This window comes from Trachinotus anak, unplaced genomic scaffold (assembly GCF_046630095.1).
Source record: "Trachinotus anak isolate AG129_WGS33_773 ecotype Australia unplaced genomic scaffold, CSIRO_AGI_Tana_v1 ptg000032l, whole genome shotgun sequence".
Classification (NCBI taxonomy): Eukaryota; Metazoa; Chordata; class Actinopteri; order Carangiformes; family Carangidae; genus Trachinotus; species Trachinotus anak.
Genome location: NW_027273883.1, coordinates 945,471 through 965,034, shown reverse-complemented (window position 1 = coordinate 965,034; position 19,564 = coordinate 945,471). Strand labels below are relative to the sequence as shown.

Sequence of the window (19,564 nt, the reverse complement as noted above, 5' to 3'; positions counted from 1 at the left end):
ACAAAGACTTCCTCCAGATTCTAATCGTCATGTTTTCCTTCAACATGCTGCTCTCTGTTCTGGCTCTGACTCTGCTGGCTGTTACTGTGGAGTCTTCCTCTGGTGGAGGTAACAATGCTCCAGCGTGCTCTAACATGGCTGTGATCTGTTTTGTAGGGAGCACAGTGTAAATAAATGCGACTCATCTTCTGCTCTGACAGGCGGCTCTCCTCCAAACCACAACTACGACCTGTCGGGCTCGGCCCTGACGAGGCTCTACAACTCTCCTGTGCATCACGCTGAGAGGATGAAGAGGCCGTTGGAGGGGACTTCATCTTGGCTTGGACCAATCAGCCACTCTGGAGTTCGGTGAGTCCACATGCTGAGCTGATTTGGTGAACATGGAGGAGCATTTAGCAGCTGAAGGAGCTGGTGGTGACCAAACACAGAGCTAAAAGAGAGAGAAATAAGTAGAATGTGGAAATTAAAATCAATCATCTTTAACATCCTCAAACTGCTTCTTGTTTCCCAGAGTGACGCTGGAAGACGGCTCTAAGTATCTCATCCATAAAGGAGATGGATATGGAAGAACGTCTCAGACAGTGGTGACTGATGCTCAACACATGAGTCCAAACTGGGAGGTGAGCTACCAATCAGAAACCAGAAACCAGAATCCAGACTGGTCTAACTGGAAATGTTGATTTATATCCTGGAGGACAAAGTCAAGGTGTTTGTTTTCACCCTCCTCCATTCTCTGTGTCTTCTCTCTGCAGCCGGTCAGCTCCAGAGATTTCCAGGGAACAAAGAGAGTTTCTGATTTTGTGAGAGCTGGAGGCTCCGACTACAACCTCTTCACAGATAACTGTCACCTGGGCTCTCGACGAATGATGGATCAATAAACTATATGACCTTTCCTCTTTCCTTTAACCTTCAAGTCACAGTTTGTTTCCTCTGCTGGACAGAAAATAAAGGTGAAACCTCACAGACAGTGTCATGTGCTTTTTATTCCACCGGAGGCAGCAGACATGGCGACTGTTCACTGTCTTCAAAGGGAAGCTCCACCTGTGGTGTGCAGGTGTGACTCTTTACAACATCCTGTTTTCACTGTCACTAATCAACATCACTAATATAACCGTGTGCAACACCAGCTACACAACTGAAACACACCTATGTTGTGTTGTGACAGCTGTATTAGTGGATTAAACCCTGTGTCGTGGTGTCTGTGTCACCTGATGAATCTCCGCCTAGCGTTCCCTCTCTTTTAGCTCTGTGTTTGGTCTCCACCAGCTCGTTAGCTGCTAAATAATCCTCTAAAAAAGTGCTCATGTTCACACTCTGCTTGGTGCTGAAGATATAATGAGGATGTTAATCAAATCCACTTCATCTTATGAGCTTTATGAAAATAATCAAAGTCATACAAAACATAAAAGTCTGTTCTTTTATTCAGCTGTAGTTGAAGACGCTCCTGTGCATGTTATCCATACCCATAGACCCACAGAGCCTTAAAGCCCCATTCTATCTAATCAGCATCAGGGGGCGACTCTACTGGTTGTAAACAGAGTCTGATTGTATTGAAGTCTATGGGAAAATGTCTCTTCTTCTGACTTGATTTATTACCTCAGTAAATGTTTTCCTGATGAGTTGATGGTCTCAGTCTGAATAACTATTGTTCCATCTGAAATCTGTCCTCTCTAAAATACTTGAGAAAACTGTCACCGCTCAGGTTCACTCTCACCTTACCAATAACCATCTGTTTGAAGAATTTCAGTCTGGATTGCTCCCACTTCTTAGCACAGAAACAAACATGGTCAAAATCACCGATGACCTGCTGATGGCAGCTGACTCCGGCCTGTGAACCATCCTAGTATTACTCGACTTGAACATTCTCCTGGAGAGGTTATCATCTGTCAGCATCACTGGCTCCCCTCTTATTGGTTGAAATCTTATCTGTCTGGTCACTTAGTTTGTTCAGGTAAAGAATTTCAGATCATATTCCTCCCCAGTTCTTATCGTGGTGTTCCCCAAGACCCTGTCCTAGCCCCCCCTCTATTTCTCATGTACCCCAACTCTACTTGACTACCAAGCCAAATTCTACCCCTCAACCCCCTTCCCTCTCTGATTGCCTGCTGGAAATTAAACCCTGGATGTCCTGTGACTTTTTCAAACTCAACAGTGATAAAACTCAGGTTTTCCTCTTTGGTATCAAAACCACTTTAGCCAAACTTGACAGTTTCTACTTATTCATCAACAACGTCGTAGTTCCTCCTTCTCCCCAGGTTAAGAGTCTGGGTGTCAGCACCTTGCACTTCGAAGCACACATCAATAACATCACCTGGGCTGCAATTTTCCATCTACTCAATATCAATCACTTACGTCGGCCACTTACAACCCACAGCACTTTTATTCTGGTCCATGCCTGTATCAATTACTGTAACTCTATCCTCTCTGCTCTTCCTCACAAACTCCTCCACAAACTACAACTGGTTCAGACAGCAGCAGCCCGTATCATTACCAGAACCCCTTCAACAGCTCCTGTCCTCCTGCAGCTGCACCAGCTCCCTGTTGAACCTCTCTGACCTCCTCCATATCTGCACACCTGCCCCTACTCTCAGATCTTCCTCTTCCATTAATCTCGCGGTCCCTCCTGCCCGTCTGACCACCATGGGGTCTAGAACCTTCAGCGGCTACCCCTCAACTCTGGAACTCACTCCCACCAGACATCTGTAACCTTGATCCCTTTCCTATTTCCAAACCCCACCTCAGAACACAGCTCTTCAAGCTCGCTCCTTCTCCTCAGCTCAAGAGTGTTTACTCATGTTTATTCTGTGCAATTATATTTATTTTGATTTATTTTGTACTGTTGTATTTTATCCCTTGTCCTTGCCTTTTATCTTTTACTGTGTGTTGTAAGGTGTCCTTGAGTGTCTTGAAAGGCACCTAAAGTGTCTTATTATTGTTATTGTTATTATTACAGTTATCATTATTATTATTATTATTATTATTATAGGGTTTAATCCACTAATACAGCTGTCACAACACAACATAGGTGTGTTTCAGTTGTGTAGCTGGTGTTGCACACGGTTATATTAGTGATGTTGATTAGTGACAGTGAAAACAGGATGTTGTAAAGAGTCACACCTGCACACCACAGGTGGAGCTTCCCTTTGAAGACAGTGAACAGTCGCCATGTCTGCTGCCTCCGGTGGAATAAAAAGCACATGACACTGTCTGTGAGGTTTCACCTTTATTTTCTGTCCAGCAGAGGAAACAAACTGTGACTTGAAGGTTAAAGGAAAGAGGAAAGGTCATATAGTTTATTGATCCATCATTCGTCGAGAGCCCAGGTGACAGTTATCTGTGAAGAGGTTGTAGTCGGAGCCTCCAGCTCTCACAAAATCAGAAACTCTCTTTGTTCCCTGGAAATCTCTGGAGCTGACCGGCTGCAGAGAGAAGACACAGAGAATGGAGGAGGGTGAAAACAAACACCTTGACTTTGTCCTCCAGGATATAAATCAACATTTCCAGTTAGACCAGTCTGGATTCTGGTTTCTGGTTTCTGATTGGTAGCTCACCTCCCAGTTTGGACTCATGTGTTGAGCATCAGTCACCACTGTCTGAGACGTTCTTCCATATCCATCTCCTTTATGGATGAGATACTTAGAGCCGTCTTCCAGCGTCACTCTGGGAAACAAGAAGCAGTTTGAGGATGTTAAAGATGATTGATTTTAATTTCCACATTCTACTTATTTCTCTCTCTTTTAGCTCTGTGTTTGGTCACCACCAGCTCCTTCAGCTGCTAAATGCTCCTCCATGTTCACCAAATCAGCTCAGCATGTGGACTCACCGAACTCCAGAGTGGCTGATTGGTCCAAGCCAAGATGAAGTCCCCTCCAACGGCCTCTTCATCCTCTCAGCGTGGTGCACAGGAGAGTTGTAGAGCCTCGTCAGGGCCGAGCCCGACAGGTCGTAGTTGTGGTTTGGAGGAGAGCCGCCTGTCAGAGCAGAAGATGAGTCGCATTTATTTACACTGTGCTCCCTACAAAACAGATCACAGCCATGTTAGAGCACGCTGGAGCATTGTTACCTCCACCAGAGGAAGACTCCACAGTAACAGCCAGCAGAGTCAGAGCCAGAACAGAGAGCAGCATGTTGAAGGAAAACATGACGATTAGAATCTGGAGGAAGTCTTTGTCTCCCAGCCGCAGCTCACTGAGACATCCAGGGGAGGTTTTATAGAGTCCTGATGCTCCTCCTCCTCCTCCCAGTTTGGACACAATCATCATTCAAATTTCCCAGTTAACATCAGTGTTTGTGGTCTGGCAGGCTGCATCTGTAATGTCCACACTGACAGTGAACACAGCAGATTTCATCACATCACTAGTGAAACCTTCCTCGTAAGAGCTGAGGACGCAGAATGGAGGGAACTCTCATATCTTATCAACTCTGTGACTCAACCATTAACTTTTACTGAAGCCAAAGTGTCTGTTTACATTCAGTTTCTCACCAAAATGAATTATGTGTCTTGTGTTGGTGAATGAATGTCCTTCCTCACATTGTTTCCAGGCCTCTTTGTGTATTCCCACCACCAACTGTCCATCAGTGAGTGTAAAATGTCGCCTGCTTATTTGTTCATCGTTTAGTTTTGAATGCAGGACTTTTACTTGTAGGATGTGAGAACTTCCTGTCACAGTGTTCATTACAACCAGAACGTGACAGTGTTGGTCAAGACAAACAACATGACCTGACTGATGGTTCATCTGTTCTTCAGAGCTGTGGAAACATGGTTCATTAAACCAACAACTGAAGTTCAACATTTCTTCACATCACACTCAGTTCTCACCTGCTCTGATTCACCTCCCCAAAGTCCACTGTGTTGACACTTGTTTGCTTCCTGGCCCTGATCCTCCTGCTGTCCTGCTGTCACCCCTGATGTGATGAAATCTGCTGTGTTCACTGTCAGTGTGGACATTACAGATGCAGCCTGCCAGACCACAAACACTGATGTTAACTGGGAAATTTGAATGATGATTGTGTCCAAACTGGGAGGAGGAGGAGGAGCATCAGGACTCTATAAAACCTCCCCTGGATGTCTCAGTGAGCTGCGGCTGGGAGACAAAGACTTCCTCCAGATTCTAATCGTCATGTTTTCCTTCAACATGCTGCTCTCTGTTCTGGCTCTGACTCTGCTGGCTGTTACTGTGGAGTCTTCCTCTGGTGGAGGTAGCAATGCTCCAGCGTGCTCTAACATGGCTGTGATCTGTTTTGTAGGGAGCACAGTGTAAATAAATGCGACTCATCTTCTGCTCTGACAGGCGGCTCTCCTCCAAACTACAACTACGACCTGTCGGGCCCGGACCTGGGGAGGCTCTTTGAGTCTCCTGTGTACCAGGCTGAGAGGATGAGGAGGCCGATGGAGGGGTTTCCATTTATGCTCGGACCAATCAGCCACTCTGGAGTTCGGTGAGTCCACATGCTGACACAGTTTTATATATAAAGCCAAACTGCCCTGGCTGGGGCACTCAGAAATGTCAGTGGGATCAGAGGCGCAGCATCAGGATAGGCAAACAAGGCCAACGGTTGGGGCCTCCAAAGGTAAAAGAGGCCCTTGATGGTCCGAATAATGGCACATTTTGCAAAGACAAATATAAACCCCCTTAAACCTCCCATAAACACACTCTGCAGTGAACTGCTGCTGCACCAAAAACCCCCTAAGTGAGGGCCCTGATGATGTGTGCAGTAGCTAGAGACTGCCCATTAGCTACAGGTAAGCCATTCAGGGAACATCTGTAAATTGTAGTATCTACCAACAGTCTGTGCATTGGAGGGGGGGTTTCTTTGATGGGCTTCTTTGCCTGTGGCCCCCCAAGGTCTAGGGTCGTCACTGAATGGGATATAAAGGACATGTCACAGCCTTGACAAGGAGGGAGACACACCATGTTAAACAGAGGTATTTATTTCATGAGAAATCCATGAAAATATAAATTCTAACAAAATAATCCTCCATCATGGAGTGTGGCACCTGACTCCACCTGGCCCAGGTGCCACCAGAAAGCACTGATGACCAAAGGTGTATAAATAATAATACTGCCACTCAAGCAGGGGTCTCCACAGACACATCCAAACACGAGACTGCTATTGGATGATTCTGCACAGCCCTGGATTACTGTCAATGACATTGTTAAAGTGGCTCAGATTCTCATACTAATATATGAAATGACTCCCCTCAGCTTTACTGAGCCTCATGGTGAGTTTCAGCTCATAGTTTATCTGTTTACTGGCTCACTCTCCCCACTCTCATGGTGTTATCAGCCTCTGCAGGCAGATGTTTTTAGAAAAACAGCTGTAAAAGCCACTGTCCACCAGCTGCTGAGCAGCAAACAGCAGACAGACTCGGTCAGAGAGCAGCTGGTGAACATGGAGGAGCTGGTGGAGACCAAACACAGAGCTAAAAGAGAGGGAACACTGGACTGAGATCCACTACAGTTACATGTTTTTGTGGTTCACACATCAAACCTTTAAAGCCATTATTCAGTTAGCAGCCAACACTTATTAGAATAATGTGGAAATGAAATAAAGCCTGGATTTGTCTCCCAGAGTGACGCTGGCAGACGGCACTCAGTGGCTCGTCCATAAGGGAAAAGATTATGGAATATCCTCTCAGACCGTGGTGACTGATGCTCGACACATGAGTGAAAACTGGGAGGTGAGTACATTTACTCAAGTATTTAAGGACAGTTTTGGTACTTTGATATGATCTGTGCTACTTTCTACTTCTGCTCTGCCACATTTCAAAGGGAAATATTGCTCTTTTTGCTGCACTACATTTATCTGACAGCTGAAGTACAGAAGCCCTGAAGGCAAGAGAAAAAAGAATAAATTCGGGTGATTCATTTTCTAACTTTGATTTAGATTGTCTTGAACAGGTGAAACAGGTTTTGCCAGGATAAACTGTCTAAAGTTATTTAGATTTTTTTTTTGTGTGTGTGTGTGAAATGGCTTTGGAAAAAATGTTTTAACAGAATAAATTTCAAGTTTTTTTCTGAAAAAAAAAAAAAGTTGTGCAAGTATTTTTTTTTTTTTGCTTCTTTTTTTTTTAAGCAGAACCAGTAACTGGTTTAGATGTTGTGGCTGAATGATGTACAGACAGTATGTACCATGCAGGGGTAGTGGTGCACTTCAGCCTCTTGTGGCTGAAATGAGAATTACAGCAATAAACACAGGAAAATCCTGACAATTGTTTTTTTTTTTTTTTTTTTTGGTCAGTTGACAGCTGACAAAATTTATGTTCAAACATTTTTCCTCACCTGTTTCAGCTTTTCTTATTAAATCATACACAGTAGAAAAAAACACAATTAGATTGAGACTCAGACAATTGATCAACAGAATTTATTTTTCACTTGCTTCTGCACAAGAGTTAATTGTTGCTTTGCAGATAAACATTTTACATACAAAGGAAAATCATCAGCTCATAAAATATGATGTGTTTTTAAAAATTGAACTTCCCAACAACAGTAAATAAATAAGTTGAAACTTATTCTACACTGGAGCATCAGTATTAATAAACTGATTTAAGGATGTGTTTTTTTTTTGTTTGTTTTTGGTTTTTATCACTACTTAATTGTCCCATTTTTACAGAAGAACAAATCATTAATTTTTCTTAAACAAAAATAAGAACAGACACAAAACACTTTTTTGTTTTTTTTAACTCAAAATCCAAATGAATTATTTCCAATGATTCAGATGCTTCAGTTTGACTCTCGTTGTTACACATACTATGTAAAATTGAAAATTGAAGTGACAAAAACACAAACATGTGTAGCTTACACTTACACATTTTATACATATGGGTAAAGGTTAACTTGAATTTTGATTGCCAAAGTAATAGTGTTTTAAATATAAAGATATTGAGTGATGAGTGTCATATAAAGATTTATATCATGGAGGACGAACTGAAGGGCTATGTTCTAATATCCTCCATTCTTTGTGTTTTCTCTCTGCAGACTTTCGAAAGAAGAGATTTCAGGGGTACAAAGAAAGTTTTTGATTTTGTACGTGATGGAGGCCAGAACTATCACTCCCTCTTTTGTAACTGTCACTTGGCCTCTCTACAAATGATGCAGAACTCAGGTCTCGGCTCAGACGACGGCTCAAATGACGGCTCAAAGGATGGCTCGAAGGACGGCTCAGATGATGGTTCAAATGATGGTTCTAACAATGGTTCTAACGGCGGTTCTAACAATGGTTCAAATGGGGAGGCTGCAGGTGACTCTGCACAATAAATACATTTATTTAAGAAAGCCATGCAATCAGTCAGTCAGTAATGTGAGGATGTAAAGTGTAACCAAATGTCCAACCAAACCAAATCACTCATGGAAAGAGAGAGACTGACTGCTCAGACACCTATAGCTACAGGTGAGCAGTCACCAGGTGTCAGCCAAGTCCAATGAGCCACTCCCCAGATCCCAACAACCAGGAAGTTGGTCTAGAGGCCGTCACACAATAAACTACATGAACTTTCCTCTTTCCTATAACGCCACAATTTGTTCCCTCTGCTGCACAGAAAATAAAGGTGAAACCTCACAGAAAGTGTCACGTGCTTTTTATTCACACTTGTGTTAATTTGTAACATGACTGGTGGATTCTTGGATGAAACCCTGTTTGTGTTGTGTTGTGGTGTTTGTGTCACCTGATGAATCCCCGTCCAATGTTCCCGCTCCTTTAGCTCTGTGTTTGGTCTCCACCAGCTCCTCCACCAGGTCCTCAGAGTGATGGGGCTGGTTGTGGGGGGGGGGGGCATGGACAGCTCTTCAAGCACTTTACATTTTATATCACAGGTGTTGTATGACATATGCTTTCAGACTGTTCTGCACAGTGGATGGTTAAAATGCTGGTTGGTATCTTCCTCAGGACATCAGTCCGGCTCCACTTTTCAGATTTCTGCAGCCTGTTGTTCACTGAGATCACTCAGCTTCAGCTGCTCACAAGAGGCATGGAAAAGGGAAACAGTCTGAAGAGGTCAGTCCTACAGAAATGTGTTGGGTTTATGTCCCAGCTGGCAGCTAAAGGGAGTGTTCAGTGGAGGACCTTCAGTGCGTCCTCCACACAAACCACACATTCTTAAAGTCCACTTTGCTAAATCGAGTTTGCTTCCTGGCCCTGATCCTCCTGCTGTCCTGCTGTCACCCCTGATGTGATGAAACTTGTTGTTCACTGTCAGTGTGGACATTACAGATGCAGCCTGCCAGACCACAAACACTGATGTTAACTGGGAAATTTGAATGATGATTGTGTCCAAACTGGGAGGAGGAGGAGGAGCATCAGGACTCTATAAAACCTCCCCTGGATGTCTCAGTGAGCTGCGGCTGGGAGACAAAGACTTCCTCCAGATTCTAATCGTCATGTTTTCCTTCAACATGCTGCTCTCTGTTCTGGCTCTGACTCTGCTGGCTGTTACTGTGGAGTCTTCCTCTGGTGGAGGTGAGTCCTCTGAGTGATTCTTAAGTAAAGCTTGGTTTAAATCTTCTACAGTGTCCTGCTCTACAAACCTCTGTGAGATTTCTGTTTGTACAAAGGAGAGATTAGATGACTCTGACTGATCTACTGCTCTGACAGAGAGGGACTTCCACTACGAGCTGTCGGGTCAAGACCTGACGGATCTCTACAACTCTCCAGTTGACAAAGCTGAGTGGATGATACGACCGTTTGGATCCAGTTCATCCGCAGCTGGGCCACTCAGCCACACTGGAGTCAGGTCAGTCCACAGACACTGAGCAGATACAGTACAGCTTTACAGAAATATCTTGAGTCATTACTCTTCACAGAGTGACCACATCTTTTAAAAGTCATGAAACCTACTCACCATCAAACCTCTGTGTGTATTAACTCCATTTTTCACATTCACATACAGTTGAATTTACATTTAAAACCAAGCATAAAGCAAAATGACTGTAAATTAAACTGACATCTGCTACATCTAAGTTTAAAAAGGGAAAAAAATGCATAAACTCATAACACTGAGCACTTCATTTCATTCCTTGAAGACCTCTGTGTAGGACTTACACCAGGTGAGGAAAAGGGGGGCAGGTGAGGCTGAATCCAGAACCATTTGTAAACCCACTGTAGTGGTTCACAGCCCCTCCCAGGTTGGAGTCACTACTCCTTCCACCTTCCTCTCCATCCCCCAGCCCCATAGAGGAGTTCACAGTTTCTGATCAGCATCTTCACACTGCTGTTTGTTTCGCAGAGTGACCCTGGATAATGGAGCTCAGTGGCTCATCCACAAAGGAAACAACTACGGCATCGACTCTCAGACGGTGGTGACCAACGCTCGGCACATGAGCTCAGCCTGGAGGGTAAGACAGAAATCACACAACCTGGTTCTTTGCTTCAGCATATTGACACATGCAAGAAGGAAGCTTGACACATTATAAAAGAACTTTTACTTTGGCAAGTTTATTTTGTCTGTTTTTTTTTAACTCTTGTATTTCACTTAATAGTTATTGAACATCTGTACAGATGTTTCAAATTAAAAGCCTACCAACAAAACAGAATTATGCCCTGTGAGCAGCTCAAAGGCTTTTAATTTGAAGTGAAGTTAAAGCAATTGTGTGGTGACTTGACTCTTGTGCCAGTGAGTCAGTGCTGTGTGAATCAAGACACCAGGTAAACACAGAGTTTGTGTTTACCCCAGAGGAGCAGATCAGAAAAAACAGTGGCTTCTTTCTAATATATGATCACATATAAAATACTGTGACTTTAGAAATGAAAGCCTGTTTTTAAAACAAGCTGTTTGAAATCAACAGATATAAATGCTAAACCAAGACTTTCACTCCTCCTCTCTCTGTGTTTGCTGCAGACGATAATAACCAGAAGGTTTAATGGGAGAAAGACGGTGGCGGACTTTGTGAAGACTGGAGGAGAAACCTACAACCTCCTGTTTAACTGTCATGTAGCCTCAATTCGCATGATGCTCCAGTAAACATCAGCTCTGCTGTTTTCTGTAAAAGTGAACATCAGTGTTTGTTTCTTCTCTGCTGAACAGAGAATAAAAGGTTGAACCTCACAAAGAGTGTTGTGTGTTCTTACTGCTTTAAAAAAAAAAGGTGTCGTTTCTGCAATTTTTTATATTCTTTATATTCTTTATTATTAAATGAATTCTTAGCTTTTTCACATGAGTGGGGTTACAAATCTTACATTCAAATCAAACTTGCCCACTGACATCATCCTTTCACCCCTGGATGCTCAGTGGTTTGTTGTGTTGACCCTCTTAAAGGTACGTTGCAGAGTTTATGAACACTAGAAACAATATTTTTACAAGTTGATGTCCTTTTTGTTTGCATGAATTTGCACAAGCAACAGTAGAAACATCCTCACCACCGGTGTGCTAATTGACAGTTGATGCAAAGTTGCAGAAACAGAGCGGTGCCCCAGCAGAGGCATTGAAGAAGGCATGGATTCAATGCTGGATTGAATGTGTACAGAAATTTTATTTCAGTCAAACATTTTATGAAGAAGGAAATTCATTAACCAGGTTTGTTAGATGTTAACGATACAACCCTGAATGTAAACAGAAACTTATCTTATAAGAAAGGGAGACTGAAAGATTTGATTATCTTTAAAGGACAGTCCTTTTTTATCACGACTTGTGTCCATCATCTCTGTCAGACAGGTTTATCCAGATTACCTGACCTATTTTATCTGGAGGTTAAACTGAAAGTGAGGCCCTTAAAATGTTGCTTGCAATCCCTCACTGATCAGGAAATCAGTGTGAGACAACTACAGTGAGTGCAGCCGGTCAGACTCGAAGCAGGAAGTGGGTCAGCCCAACCTGAAATCCTGAAAATAACAATATATGACATAGTCGCCTCAGCCTGTGAATAAAGAGAGTGAGAGTGTTCACAAAGAGTTCTACACAATGTCTGAGGGCATGGGAGAGTCGTGGTGTTTGGCTCTTCATTATTGCCACTTTATCTCCACACAAATTGAAATTTTCTGAATGCAGTGGGTGACAAAGATGGTGGTGAAATCTGTGACAGACACAGAGATGCCAAAGACACAAGTTTGCATTTGAAACCTGTGAAAACGACGAAACATTCAGGATCAGATGACTGTGACTGTGGACATGATCCCCTCTCACCCTGCTGCTACTCTTTCTGCTCTTCTTGTACAGATCAGGGTTGTTTGTGCACAACAATTGTGATGACTCACTGACAGACTGGAATAACCACATTGGGATTTTTCAGTGTTGAAGATTAAGTCAGAGACGTCTTTGTATTCCTGTCAGGGCTCAGTGAGGCTTCCAGGTGGAGTCCTGGAACTGCCCCCAGTTCTTATTCACCACTTAACATCAGCGTTTCTCACAGGCTGCACTGTTGTTCTGTCACTGCTGACAATAAAAACGAGGGAAACCAGTTTCTCCTTTAAAAGCTTCTCTTTGCATTTATTGATGCAAGAGCTGCGACTGGGAGACAAGGACTTCTGAACCAATCAGGATTATAATCCATCATGTTTTCGTCTTCGTCTTCATCTAGCAGTGGTAAATCCTTTGGGATGAGTCTCTAGTGAAGTTTGGTTTAAATCTTCTACAGTATCCTGCTCTGTTTGTTTGTTGAGGGTCTAGATGAATCTGATTGGTCTGCTGCTCTGACAGGTGACCCTGGCAAATTCAACTACGACCTGTCGGGTCAAAACCTGACGGATCTCTACAACTCTCCAGTTGTCAAAGCTGAGTGGATGAGACGACCACTGGGATCCAGTTCATCCACAGCTGGGCCACTCAGCCACACTGGAGTCAGGTCAGTCCACACACACACACACACACACACACACACACACCTGCGTTCATATTTATCAAATATTAATTATTATATAATAGTAATAATGAAATCATCCACCTTCTCAGAGCCACATGTATGGATGATCCTGTCAAAACTGAACAAACAAGTAAAACATGTTTTGCACTTGTCATCTGATTTTTAATATACAGTACATTACAGACTGAATACCAAGTGTATCTTTTACTGCACTTCATTTGTTCCCTGTAAAATCTGTTTGTGGACTTCTGAGTTGAATGTGATATTTCAGTAACACCTCGAGGGACTTTCTTCAAATTTTGCCCAAACTTTCATTTCAATTTAAGAATGAACTGATTAGATTTTGGAGGTCAAAGGTCAAGGTCACTGTAACTGTAGCTGTAGCTGGTCTGGTTGGGCTCAAACACACAACTTTCAACACACTGTTTGTTTGGCAGAGTGACCCTGGGTGATGGGTCTCAGTGGCTCATCCATAAAGGAAGCGGCTATGGCATCGACTCTCAGACGGTGGTGGCTGACGCTCGGCACATGAGCTCGGACTGGAAGGTGAGACAGAAATCGCACTGAACCATTTCAAAAGCTGGGCCGATGTCAAAGTTTATAACAATTCTGTTGTGAATGGATCTACACTAAAATGTTTGAATTTTCCAAGTACAAACGAAGCAATAACGTCACCACACAAACACATCAGTACATCTGCAGAGGCACAAAACAAATACGAACTAAAAACAAGACTGATGTGTTTTTCCCCCTCCTCTCTGTTTCCTCTCTGCAGACAGAGGTAACCAAAGATTTTAACGGGAGAAAGACGGTGGCGGACTTTGTGAAGACTGGAGGAGAAACCTACAACCCTACAACTGTCATGTAGCCTCAATTCGCATGATGCTCCAGTAAACATCAGCTCTGCTGTTTTCTGAAAAGGTGAAAGTCACTTTGCTTCTTCTCTGCTGAACAGAGAATAAAAGGTGAAACCTCACAGCGTCACGTGGTCTTTACTCCACCAGAGGGAAGCTTCTTAAAGAGCTACAGAACTGTTTGTGATCTGTTATCTGTGATGTTTGAGCTTCACTGAAAGTTTCTCTGTTCTCACCTCAAGCCTCAGTCTAACACTTGGACGTACCTGCAGGAGTTATGGCATCATAACTAGTTTGGAGCCAATCACAGCCCAGCAGGAAACATACACAGTGTGATGTGGAAACTTTGAAACATGTAGATGCAGAGTAGAGGTTTCTGGCTCAACTTCAGCTGCTCACAAGAGGCATGGAAAAGGGAAACAGTCTGAAGAGGTCAGTCCTACAGAAATGTGTTGGGTTTATGTCCCAGCTGGCAGCTAAAGGGAGTGTTCAGTGGAGGACCTTCAGTGCGTCCTCCACACAAACCACACATTCTTAAAGTCCACTTTGCTAAATCGAGTTTGCTTCCTGGCCCTGATCCTCCTGCTGTCCTGCTGTCACCCCTGATGTGATGAAACTTGTTGTTCACTGTCAGTGTGGACATTACAGATGCAGCCTGCCAGACCACAAACACTGACGTTAACTGGGAAATTTGAATGATGACTGTGTCCAAACTGGGAGGAGGAGGAGGAGCATCAGGACTCTATAAAACCTCCCCTGGATGTCTCAGTGAGCTGCGGCTGGGAGACAAAGACTTCCTCCAGATTCTAATCGTCATGTTTTCCTTCAACATGCTGCTCTCTGTTCTGGCTCTGACTCTGCTGGCTGTTACTGTGGAGTCTGCACCATTTAGCAGCAGCAGTAAGTCCTTGAGGTTGTGTTTCTTTTTTGACTGGTACTAAAATAGCTTGTGATCTGTTTTGTAGCGACTCATGTTGTGACTCGTGTTTTTCTTTGACAGGTGGCTCTAGAACCTACAACTACGACCTGTCAGGGCCGGACCTTTCCAGGGTCTTGGGTTCTCCAGTGTACAGCGCTGAGAGGGTGAGGCGACCAATAGGCAGTTCAGCATCCAGCTCATCCGGCTCGATCGGTTCAGGCCTCACCCCACTCATAGGCTCCATCTCTCCACACCACGACCCCAGCACCCACAGTGGAGTCAGGTCAGTCCACACACATGCTGTGTAGCCAGTTTGTACCCAGGTGAGAGTAGTCACACAGCAGCTGTTCAGCTATTTACACCTGCTACGTGCTAATGCATAATGCATTTCATACTGTTGCTATTGTTGAGGCATTTTAAGAATTAAGAATTTAAAAATTCAGTAATGATTTTTTTTACGTCATTATCATCCCCGGCTCCTCCAGCCTGTGTATTGAAGTGTGCATTTAACGTGCATTTTTGCAGCATTTTGCATTTTTATTTCTTTTTAATGAATAATGAAACAGCCCATATTACCCAGTATTATGTGTAAGTTTGGCATTTACATTTTAGAGAGGTGTGTTTGTTCAACAGAGTGACCCTGGGTGATGGATCTAAGTGGCTCATCCATAAAGGAAACGACTACGGCCGCGCCTCTGAGACAGTGGTGACCGACGCTCGACACATGGGCCCAGGCTGGAGGGTAAGACAGGTCCACACTGAGCTATTGTCATGTCAAACCAAGTCAGTTTTAACTATACAGCACAAATCATAACTGAGGATATCTCAGCTCACTTGAATGTACTGTGTGTGTAATCCTGCTGGCAGACAGACAAACAGACTTGGGTGAACAGCGAGGTAACAACGAGCTTGACGGGTGTTTCAGTCCTGTCTTTGTGCTTCTCTCTGCAGCCGGAGTCAACGAGGGATTTTCTCGGGGAAAAGACAGTTTCTGACTTATTGAGGATTGGAGGACAAAATTACAACGTCCTGACCGACAACTGTCACCATGCTGCAGACCGCATAATGAACCACGATTAACTCTTCTGTTTCCTGATGAGGTGAAGTCACAGTTTGTGTCTTCTCTGCTGAACAGAGAATAAAAGGTGAAACCTCACACAGGTGTCATGTGGTCTTTATCCCACCAGAGGGCTCCAGACCCTGTCACATGAGACTGCTCTTTAACTCTCACAAAACTCCCTTCACTGTTACGGACAGTTGTTAAATTTCAAACACAAATTCACCGCAAGATTTACTGACGTCACATGATCGAATTAAAATGTTGTGTCTAAATATTCCGATCTAGAGTATTTTCACATAAAGTTACTGACTTTGTCCTGATGATGCGACTCCTGTCTCTGACCCATCAGACATCCTTGCAGTGAATGTTCACAGATATCACATATTTACCTTTGGAAGTCCATTTACAACAATATGATGAAAAAAAGATCCCGTAAGTCATTACAGTTGAAAACTTTCTCAACATAAGTGTCACTGAACCTGGGCCCATGTCAAGTCAAGCCAGTTGTATTTATACAGCACCAATTCATAACTGAAGATATCTCACTGTCACTTTTTATATAGAGCAGGAATAGACCGTCCTCTTTATTATGTTATTTCCAGAGACCCAACACTTCCCCAGGAGCAGCTCTTCATGACAGTGGGCAGTCTATAAAATATGTCTGTTTCAACTAAAGCAAGTTCAAAATAGACTGGAACACCACATGAAAAGTAATAAAACTTCCTGGAGCCGTCACTTTAACCAAAATTAACGGGTGCTTGCCTGGTCCATTCTCCATCCCTGCACCACGTTTGGTGCCAACTAGCTCAGTACTTTGTGTGTAATCCTGCTGATGAACAGACAGACAAACAGACAGGGTTAGCAGCGCTAACAACAAGCTTGATGTTTTTTTCCATCCTCCTCTTTTTGTGTTTTCTCTCTGACTTTGTGAAGGCTGCAGGAGAAACTTACAGCCTCTTCCACAGCAGCTGTCACCATGCTTCACGTCATATGATCGATCAGTCATATGATCGATCAGTTAATGCGTCTCTTCTGATTGGCTGACTGACCTGTTGTTACTAGAGAGAAGACTGAGAGAGGAGATGTAAAACTACATTGAGATGATTTTTGGTTCTTAAAACCACAGATATCTTCTTATCAATTAATCTATCAATCAATCAGACTTTATTTGTGCAGCACTTTTCATACAAAGAAAGTAACACAAAGTACCTCAGTGAAAAAAAATATCGATATCAACACTTTAAATAAAACACCAGAAACGTTTAAAATATGGGACCTTTAAAATGAATCTTTTTCTCTGTCCAGTTTGGCTTTATTCAAAAACAGTTTTTAGCTGATTTTTGTAGTTTGCCTTTGTCTCCTGCTGCATCTGATCATCTAATAATCTGTAACTGATGATTTATCTTCTCTGCCCTGTCTCATCTCTGTTTTGTGCTGATAATAAAATCATGAATCTCCACTTTCACCCCTCTGCTGTTTGTCCTGTTTTTTCTGCTGTGACGTGGAGCTTCATTCACTTCCCATCAGGAATGTTTATGCACAAGAACAGACGGCTGGCTGAAGGTGTGTAATCGGTTGTGATGACATGCCAACAGAGATTATGTCATCATACTGGGCTGTTTCATTGCTGAGGGTGCTGCACATACGCAAAGATTACGCAACTCACACGAGCAGAACTAAATGTTTCTCCACGTGGACGGAGTCCTGATCAGAGGCTGTGAAAAGTCAATCAAAATGGGATTTTATTTTAAATTACAAATTATTTATATTCATGGCTGATCAGATATATTCACTGATGAGTATTAACCTCTTAAACTCTTGATTTTCAGCTCAGATACTCACCTGATGCTGTGACATTAAGTCAAACTGACATTTTTTTAAAAATACAAGAATTCAACATGTTTGAATCCACAAATGATAAAAATGTTAAATGAAGAGTGCTTCATCTCTTTGACTTTTGATTTTCCTTTATTTTTTTCCATGGGGAAACTCATTTAAATACAGCAATGCAGCAAAACTATTTAGCAATAGCATAGTAATATTTTGACATATATATATATGGTAACCTGCTAACAGTGAAAAGGTTATATCAGTGTAATATTTGCATTACAGATGTTTGATGTTTTCACAGTATTACAGGCTACTTTCAGTGTAATACCTAAATGAAGACTGTGAAGACTGTTGATGATGTACAGTGGTGTGCTGTGATTTCTGGATGCTTGGACAAAGCCACTGCTTTTTATGAAGATTTTCTGTGAGATAACTTATGTTGTGATTTATTTGTGATCTAAATAAATTGACTTGATTTTGACAGTTCTGGGTTTGGTGGTGGTGATAGCACAGTATCAGTTAATCAATACATGTAGTCATTTCAGACTATCTGAAGCTAGATCATGATGAGAAAATACCCCAATGCCTATGCCAATCACTTTAATGCTCACACATATTTAGGGAACAGCTTAGACTACAATGATAGCGACCAGTTACTCATTCAAAGTATTTATGGTGAATAATGAATAAGATGCCATTTGGATACCCGGTACTGCAATATGGAGTTTTATATAATATAATATATCAAGACATTTTTTTATCCCTTAATATATTAAAACATTTTTCATAACTCACAATACTGACATTTTTATACCCTGAAATATAAAGATATTTGTTATACCTTACTATATAACATTTTTTTATGCCCAAATATACTATGACATTTTTAATACCTTACTGTTATGACATTTTTATACCTTACTACACTATGAATTTTTTTTTTTTTACCTCACTATACTATGACATTGTTTTTGCCTCACTATGCTATGTCATTTTTATACCTAACTATACTATGATATTTTCATAATTTTGTATACTATGATATTTCTTATACCTTATTATGCAATGGAATTTTTATGCCTTATTATACTATGACATTTTTATACCTCACTATACTATGACATCTTTATAACTTACTATGCTTATACTATGACATTTTTCCAATTTACAATATACTGTCATTTTTATACCTTAATATTCTATGGTATTTTTTATACCTCACTATACTATGACATTTTTTTGCCTTACTCTACTTTATATTGAGTGTATACCTTAATATACTCAATGTTTCAATCTGTATCATACCATGACATTTTTTATGCCTTACGATATTGTCATTTTTATACTTTACTACACTATGACATTTTTTATAACTTACTTTACTATGACATTTTTTCTGCCTTACTATACTATGACATTTTTATACAACTTGCTATACTATGACATTTTTATGCCTTATTATACTAAGACATATTTTATACCTTACGATTATTTTTTTTTTTTATATCTAACTATACTATGACATTTTTTATTCCTTACTATACTATGGAATTTTTATAAATTTCTAGACTATAACATCTTAATAACTTACTATACGATGACATTTTTTTTTGCCTTACTATACTATAACATTTTTTTCCTTACTATACTATGACACATTTTTTCCTTACTGTTCTATAACATTTTTATAACTTACTATATTATGACATTATTTGCCTTACCATACTGTGACATTTTTCATACCTTACGATACTGTGACATTTTTTATACCTTACTACACTATAACATAGTTTATACCTTACTATGCAATGACATTTTTATGCCTTACTATAATATGTCATTTTTATACCTCACTATACTATGACATTTTTTATACCTTATTATACGATCACATTTTCTATACATTACTATAGTAAGAAATATTTTTTATTTCACGATACTATGACATTTTTTTTGCCTTAATATACTATAACATTTTTTGCCTTACTATACTGACATTTTTATACCTTATCACTTTTTCTATACATTTAGTAATGTATACTAAAAGATTTCTTTACCCCACTATACTATAACATTTTTTATACGTTACTATACTGTGACATTTTTATAC

The 19,564-nt window shown here is 41.5% G+C and overlaps 2 protein-coding genes and 1 long non-coding RNA gene across 9 annotated transcripts; 2 read left to right on the top strand and 1 right to left on the bottom strand.

Moving 5' to 3' along the window:
• Positions 1 to 4,988: 4,988 nt before the first annotated feature.
• LOC139612569 (uncharacterized) lies at positions 4,989 to 9,115 on the top strand. Of its 4 annotated transcripts, none has more exons than XM_071468250.1 (5): positions 4,989 to 5,199; positions 5,292 to 5,439; positions 6,574 to 6,682; positions 6,815 to 6,861; positions 7,980 to 8,269. In XM_071468250.1, exons 1-5 carry the CDS (start codon positions 5,001 to 5,003, stop codon positions 8,092 to 8,094), a joined length of 618 nt encoding a protein of 205 aa, XP_071324351.1. In that variant the 5' UTR covers positions 4,989 to 5,000; the 3' UTR covers positions 8,095 to 8,269. The 4 variants fall into 4 exon arrangements, with proteins under 4 accessions (XP_071324351.1, XP_071324353.1, XP_071324350.1 ...); XM_071468252.1 differs by having other exon boundaries at positions 6,774 to 6,861; positions 7,980 to 8,096; XM_071468249.1 differs by lacking the exon at positions 6,815 to 6,861 and having other exon boundaries at positions 7,980 to 8,565.
• A 235-nt stretch (positions 9,116 to 9,350) lies between these two features.
• On the bottom strand, positions 9,351 to 14,758 carry LOC139612573 (uncharacterized). Its single transcript, XR_011686592.1, has 2 exons — positions 14,644 to 14,758; positions 9,351 to 9,463 (listed from the first exon to the last, which is right to left on the bottom strand). It is a non-coding gene; the product is annotated as an uncharacterized lncRNA (long non-coding RNA).
• On the top strand, positions 14,329 to 15,720 carry LOC139612570 (uncharacterized). Of its 4 annotated transcripts, none has more exons than XM_071468254.1 (4): positions 14,329 to 14,545; positions 14,646 to 14,847; positions 15,177 to 15,306; positions 15,516 to 15,720. In XM_071468254.1, the coding sequence occupies exons 1-4, from the start codon at positions 14,341 to 14,343 to the stop codon at positions 15,642 to 15,644; spliced, it is 666 nt and encodes a 221-aa protein (XP_071324355.1). In that variant the 5' UTR covers positions 14,329 to 14,340; the 3' UTR covers positions 15,645 to 15,720. The 4 variants fall into 4 exon arrangements, with proteins under 4 accessions (XP_071324355.1, XP_071324357.1, XP_071324356.1 ...); XM_071468256.1 differs by having other exon boundaries at positions 14,329 to 14,558; positions 14,656 to 14,847; positions 15,198 to 15,306; XM_071468255.1 differs by having other exon boundaries at positions 14,329 to 14,558; positions 14,656 to 14,847; positions 15,195 to 15,306.
• Positions 15,721 to 19,564: the final 3,844 nt, after the last annotated feature.